The sequence below is a fragment of the Myotis davidii genome, unplaced genomic scaffold (assembly GCF_000327345.1).
Source record: "Myotis davidii unplaced genomic scaffold, ASM32734v1 scaffold65, whole genome shotgun sequence".
Classification (NCBI taxonomy): Eukaryota; Metazoa; Chordata; class Mammalia; order Chiroptera; family Vespertilionidae; genus Myotis; species Myotis davidii.
In genome coordinates this window covers 347,890-355,413 of record NW_006297833.1, presented here as the reverse complement: position 1 = coordinate 355,413, position 7,524 = coordinate 347,890, and the positions used below count along the sequence as shown (strand labels likewise).

Below are 7,524 nucleotides of genomic sequence, written 5' to 3'. Positions count from 1 at the left end.
TGATCGATGTCTCTCTCTCTCATCGATGTTTCTAACTCTCTATCTCTCTCCCTTTCTCTCTGTAAAAAATCAATAAAATATATTAAAAAAATGTAAAGTGATATGAAAAAATAGCAAATAAAGTTTAAAACATAATAGAGAACTGAAATGCATAAATATAATATATTTATATACTGTATATGAGGCCCTTAGAACCATAAGAAATTTAAAAAAATTCACTGTTAATTCATTCTTGGATTGTCCCCTTAAAAATCAAATGGCACCGTGTGACATATGTCCCATGTAGGAACCACTGATCTAAAGTCCTCATTTATCCCTAAATTTATTTATCAGGAGGGGTGGGATTTAAGATAATGAAGTAGTTGGGATTTAGTTAAGGAATCTTATCTCCTAGTAGGTTTGGAGTCAAGAGCTTTCAAGGGTGGGGTTAGGGTTGGGACAATCATGGAGATAGATAGGAAGAAACTAGTTTCACTCCTCTGTGTGTTTTGTGGTTGTGGAATGAAGGCCTTTCATGATGGAGAGACACACCATAGAGATTATGCAACATATTTAGAGAACAGTGAATAGCCTAATTTTATAGAGTCCCTAAGGTAAACAAAGGATAATATGCATTTGGAGAAGATATTAGAGACCATTTCTTGACTTTATATGTAGTCACTTTACATCTTGAATGGATATTGGAATTTAAATTTTATGGACAAGAAAATTTAGTAGTTATATTTGTCTTGCCCAGGCTGACAAATTAATAGAAGTGCATTCAAAATAGGTCTCCAGCTTTGGTTTTAAACACCTGACTAGTAAGTAAAATTTTCATTTGATGTGTTATGCAGAGTGCTTGGAAGTTTTTGCATAGATTATTGTAATCTAAGCAGCAGTGATTAGAATATTAGTAATGTGAAAGATGGATAGGAGGGGAAGAAGCAAAGAAAGTTAGTCTGAATTGGTTGAATATTCTTAATTCTAGTGATATTATGTACCTGTGTTTTCTTTTTCAGAGAATGACTAATAGTAGCAGCTCCCCAAGCCTTCTAAATGACAGTGCCAAGCCATATGCAGGCCATGGTAAGGCTTGGTTCCTTTTCCTCTCTTAAATGTATGTTTCTGACTCTAAAAACAATATGTCCATTGTAGAAATTTTGAAAGTTATGGACAGGTATAAGGAAGAAAGTAAAAAAATGATCTATTATTTCATATTCAGGAACTATTAAAATTTGTATTACTCATATATACATAATACACAGCAGTACTTAAGTATATACATTGTAATAAATTTCAAGATCACATTAAATATATTTTAATGAATATTTCTTGATCATTATAAACTGAATTCTGTTATTTTCTTTATAATTTTCTGAACTATTTTTGTTTTTATTCTTTTAAAAATACAATTAATTATACTCCAATATTTGATAATGTATGTGAATCTGTGTTCATATTTTGAGTTATTTGCTTTGGGAACATTCTTAGATATGGAATTACTGTTTCAAAGATTATGGACATTTTTAAGGCTTTTGATATAGAAGTTCCAGATATCTTTCTGTATCCTTTTTAAAAAATAAATATTAAAGGATTTTTTGGGTGGGAGGCGTTGTTAAATCTTCATTGGAGGATTTTTTTCCCATTGCTTTTTAGAGAGAGTAGAAGGGAGGGATGAAGAGTGGGAGAGAGAGAAAAACATCAGTGTGAGAGAGACACATTAATTGGCTGCCTCTCACATGCGTCTGGACTGGGGCTGGGATCGAACCTGAGATTCTTTGGTACAAGTACGGACCCATACTGGCCAGGCCAAAGGATGATTAAAAAAAAAAAAAGCAACAATTGAGTATTAAGACTGTATCAGTAAAATTTTAACAGTTACTAATAATGGTGACAATAAGAATTTGCATGTGGATTATTTCCTTTTTTTTTGTTAATCCTTACCAGAGGATATTTTTCCATTGATTTTTAGAGAAAGTGGAAGGGAGTGGGAGAGACAGAGAGAGAAAAACATTAATGTGAAAGACACATCGATTGGTTGCCTCCCGCACATACCCGGGGGAATGAGCCTGCAACCGAGGTATCTGCCCTTAACTGAAATTGAACCCAGGACCCTTCAGGCCATGGGCTGATGCTCTTTCCCCTGAGCCAAACCTGCTGGGGTATGAGGTTTCTTTAAATGAGAGTATTTACTATTTTTTTAAGGGTTTTGCAGGTAATTTAATGAGAAACTTAAGATTAACTTAAAGCTAAGAAACGAAGATAAATATTTTAATGTATATTATGCACACCTTTTCAGAAACATCTGATTTGTTAAGTGAAAAACAATTTAGACTTACACTTTTGTTTATAACTCTGACCATAGAATAATAGAACTCTGAATCTATAAAATCTTTGGATTTCATGATTGTGTTTTAAAACTTACCTTTTTTAGTAAGAATATAAAATATCTGTGATAAACTTAAAAGTGTGGAATATTGTATAGAGTAGATAGTTTATGGCCTTGCCTAAGTGTTAAAACCAAGCGTGATCACTCAGAGGGTGACTACCTCTCTCTCTCTCTCTTTTTTATTTTTCTCATGATTTGGTCCCTAAATAAACATTTACTACAGGTAGACTTCCTTCATAAACACATTCCTAATAACATGGTTAAAAGTCATCTTTTTTGTTTTCTGTTTGATTTTTCTTTTAGTTTTAAGCAAATAGAAGCATCCTAATTTGCTTAGCTTCTTGAATAAATGTGTACTGAGTATTGGCTGAATGCCAATTTGTATTCTCCAATTTGTGTTTCATTCACTCAGAAAATATTTGAATATTCACTGTATTTGAGGCATTGAGTTTAACTGTTAATGTAGTATGTGATTTTCATTACTTTTGTAAGCATTGCCAAGTTAAACATTTATTATTAGTCTTGTGGGTTACTGGAGTTATCTGTGTGGAAACTTATGTAACTTACCTTCCAGATCCTCTCACTTCACCTGCTTCATCCTTGTTTAATGACTTTGGTGCCCTCAACATCTCTCAGAGAAGAAAGGTAGGTGAAATTTAAACTTATTTGAAGCAAAATGGAATGTAGAGGTGATATTAGTCATTATCTATATCGTGCAATATTCTTTTAAGTGGGGAGAGGGCTTTTCATGGACTGTAGTATTTTTCTTTCTTTTTGTTTACCCTTTTCTTTGTTACATATCCCCTGTATATAGAATTTTATTTCATCTGTGTGCATGAAATAGAAACATTTTATGTAAAGGCTTGAAATACTTCTTATTTTTGTATGTATTAAGATACTTTAGTATTCTGTTTTTAAGATAACATCTAATTTAATGAAGTTGCTATTGATGTGACTCATTTTAGGTATCGTGATTATGGTGTTTTTTTTTTCCTTTTATTAAATTTATGGGGTGACATTGGTTAATATCATATAGGTTTTAGGTGTGAGTTTCTATGTTACAAGAGCTGTATATTACACTGTGTGCTCATCACTCAAAGTCAGATCTTCTTCTGTCACCATATTTGATCATGTTTTAACTTTATTTCCTGACTGCTTTGTCTAACTTTCAAAGATTTCTACCCTAATTTAAACTCCTCCTTACAAGGCAAATTCAAAATCCCTAACTTTTCATAGTTGGCCCAACTGTTTAAAAACAGTTTAAAATCTCTTAAAAACATGTTGTAAAACTTGGTGGAAATTACTGTAAAGTTATAACTAATTCATTTTCCTAAGTAATGAAAGAAAGACCCAGAAGAAGAGAATACTGATTTTAGAAAACTGATATAAGCTTAAAATGCTTGTAGGAAGTATCTGATCAGAGGATGGTATAAAATGAAAATCAAGAAGATTAGATATTAACAAGATAAAAAATTTATGAGGTCAGGTGTGAATTATATTAGTTCTTCCTGTATTTAGTATTATCTTCATTTTGAAACAGTTGAGAACAAGGAGGTAATTAATTACAAAATGCTGTTAAGCATCTGTAATTAATAGACTAAAATATATGAGTTTGATTTTATAGACTTTCTTATAGGTTTTCACCGGGAACACATTTACTCTTGCATATGGTGTAAGTGTGATAGAGTTGGATACAAGCAGGCTCATTGGCAGTAATAAGAAGTGACAACAGACAAAGCCAGTCAATATGGAAGGAAACAGTAAACTGCTGAAAAGCAGAAACAACCTAGAAATCAAATAATCTGGACCTATTTAGTGTAGGGGAAACTAAAGTGGTCTTAGGGGTCCCTTTAATGGCCTTTTCACATCCCTTTTTTTTTATTTTTTAAATACATTTATTTATTGATTTCAGAGAGGAAGGTAGAGGGAGAGAGAAACATCAATGATGAGAGAGAATGACCGATCAGCCGCCTCCTGCACGCCCCCTACTGAGGACCGTGCCCGCAACCCGGGCATGTGCCCTTGACCGGAACCGAACCCGGGACCCTTCAATCCGCAGGCTGACACTCTATCCACTGAGCCAATCTGGCTAGGGCCTTTTCACATCCTTGAATTAATAATTGGTTAACTGTGATAAGTAGTGTTTCTGATGTATGAATAGAAGGTTAAAGTAGAATGGCAAATAAATACAAGATTTCTAATATGAGGGTTTGGTGCACTACACATTATAGTAGAAATATATAATTTAGAGGTAGTGATGTTATTTTTGAGAAAATAGTAAAAATTCCTGGAGACTCAAAAAAGGAAGATATAGTGTGCATCCTTTTAAAATTTACTTTAGTAAAGGAAAATAATTAAAGGAAACGTTACCATGAATATAACCTCAATATTTGGAGCGATACTAGAATATATCCTAATGGAAACAGATTAATATAGCTGTGATTTTTGAGGTCCTGGATCTCTAGCTTTGTGACCTTGGGCCAATTTTCTAGAATATAATCTTCACAACTGTGAAGTGATGAGCATGGCCTGGATAATTGCTTTCTTTCATCTCTAAAATTCAATGTCCAAACTGAAAGGACCTATGTGTCAGTTTCTACTTAGAAATTTATAGTTCACAGAGTATATCTTAGAAGGACCATATTTTCTTGCCATTTACATTTAAAATAATATGTAGGGACATAGATTCTTTTCAATAGTGGGCTATATATACTTAGTAATCTGAGAGTGCAGGTTGCATATATTTTGAAATTAATGGTTGAGTTTAGAAGGTTTAAAATCTCTATATTAGAAATACTCTTGGCATAAGGTATTGCATGGCACACACTGAATTAAAGGCATATGGAGACTGTCTATTTTGTTATAGTAATTAATCATATATATTTAATGATGTAATTTTAGTGGAAGTAATTCAAATTTGTGTAAATATTTAATTATAATTCCATGTTGATCTAAGCAGGCTATCATGATTGCTTAGTGACATTTTTATTTCATAATGGTATCGGAGAACAGGTATTTAGGCCATACTTACTAATATTTCATAGCTAGTTAGGTAAATTATTTTCTGAAAGTCTCAGTTGGGTGAGTCCCTAGTGTTGCTTTTTTTTGCCTGTCAGAATGTGAATTATTGGGATCAGATTAGTTAAGTATTTTTACTGTAGGCACTCTTACATGTGCTACGTGGAGAATTTAAGGATGGATTGATATTTTTCCTGCTTGATAATACAGCAATATCCAGTTATGTGATCTTTTTTTCTAGCAATTCATCTTTATTTTATCAAAGTATTGGATCATAATATATAGGAAAGTTTTAAAAATATGATATTTCACAATGTATTGGAAGCAGTAATTTTTTTCTTTGTTTTTCACATTAGGTATACATACTTTTATGGATAGAACAAATGACGATTATTTAAAAACTAGGGGCTCAGTGCACGAAATTTGTGCACTGGCGTGTGTGTGTGCATTATATATGAAACTAGAGGCCCGGTGCACAAACTTCATGCAAGGGGGGTGTGTCCCTCAGCCCATCCTGCACCCTCTACAATCTGGAACCCCTCGAGGGACGTCCGACTGCCCATTTCGGCCCGATCCCAGTCACTCGCCTGCCTGCCTGCCTGATTGCCCTTAACTGCTTCTGCCTGCCAGCATGATCACCCCCTATCCACTCACCTGCCAGCCTGATCACTCCTAACTGTCCTCCCCTGCAGGCCTGGTTGCCCCTAACTTCCCTCCCTTGCCAGCCTGGTCACCCCTAACTGCCCTCCCCTGCTGGCCTGGTCACCCCTAACTGCCTTTCCTTGCCAGTCTTGTTGCCCCTAGCTGTCCTCCCCTGCAGACCTAGTTGCCCCCAGCTGCCCACCCCTGCAGGCCTGGTCATTCCTAACTTGCCTCCCTTGCCAGCCTGGTCACCCCTAACCACCCTCCCCTGCTGGCCCGGTCACCCCTAACTGCCCTCCCTTGCCAGCCTGGTCGCCCCTAACTGTCCTTCCTTGCAGGCCTAGTCATCTCCAATTGCCCACTCCTGCAGTCCTGGTCACCCCTAACTTCCCTCCCTTGCCCGCCTGGTTGCCCCTAACTGCCCTCCCCTGCTGTCCTGGTTGCCCCCAACTGCCCTCCCCTGCTGGCCCGATTGCCCGTAACTGCCCTCCCCTGCAGGCTTGGTTGCCCCTAACTGTCCTCTCCTGCAGGCCTGGTCGCCCCCAACTGCCCTCCCTTGCAGGCCTGGTCCCTCCCCTGCTGGCCGTCTTGTGTCCACATGGGGGCAGCCATCTTGTGTGTTGGAGTGATGGTCAATTTGTATATTACCGCTTTATTATACAGCATGTGTATAATTATAGTTGGCCAAGGGTGGTAGCAGAAAAATTGAATTATGGCTATAAACTTGATGGGGAGTTAAGGTTCAACACACTGGAGATGAAGTTTTGTTAAAAATGGGAGTTAATATATAGGGTGTCCCAAAAATGTATACATACTGTTTGAATAATTATAAAGACAGTGTTATTGAAATACATTTCATTTTCAAAATTGAGCTATCAGCTGTTAAAATTGTATATACAGTTTTTTGGATACATCCTGTATTAGAGCAATACATGTGGAGACCTTAATAGTGAGACAGATAAGGTCTCTTTCTCTTATCTGTCTCAGAGAAACAGAAAGAAAAACATCAGTTTGTTGTTTTACTTCTTTATGCATTCATTGGTTGATTCTTGTATTTGCCCTGACTGGGGATCAAACCCACAACCTTGGCATTTTATCAGGATGATGCTCTAACCAACTCAGCTACTCAGCCAAGGCCTACACATATTCTTATTGCAGGTATATCACTCTTCATTTCTTCTTGGTTCTTACCTAGGTTATTGATTTTTTCATCCATTTCTTTTTGATTCTTACATAAGTTGTTGATTTTTTCATCTGTTTCTTCTTGCTTCTTGCATAAGTTGTTGATTTTCCTCCATCCGGTTTATGCACTCTAGGACCCTTAATCTGAATTCTTTTTCTGTCATGTTGCATGCCTCTGTTTCACTTAGCTGCTTTTCTGGCAAGTCCTCCTTTTCTTTCCTTTGGGAGTTTCTTTGTCTACCCATGTTTGATCTCACTGACATATCTAGATGTTGAGTTGTTCAGTGGCTGCTCCCTGGGTGGCAGTGGCTCCC

At 36.3% G+C, this 7,524-nt stretch overlaps 1 protein-coding gene across 3 annotated transcripts in view; it reads left to right on the top strand.

Moving 5' to 3' along the window:
* Positions 1-7,524, top strand: part of PAN3 (PAN3 poly(A) specific ribonuclease subunit) — a 141,105-nt gene that overhangs the window by 609 nt on the left and 132,972 nt on the right. For 2 of the 3 annotated variants that reach the window (XM_006773672.2, XM_006773674.2), the window contains exons 2-3: positions 999-1,065; positions 2,943-3,013. In XM_006773672.2, the coding sequence (XP_006773735.1) occupies positions 1,002-1,065; positions 2,943-3,013 (135 nt within the window). In that variant the 5' untranslated portion in view covers positions 999-1,001. Of the gene's footprint in view, positions 1-998; positions 1,066-2,942; positions 3,014-7,524 lie in introns of those variants that run through there. The other variant, XM_006773675.2, reaches the window with a different exon arrangement.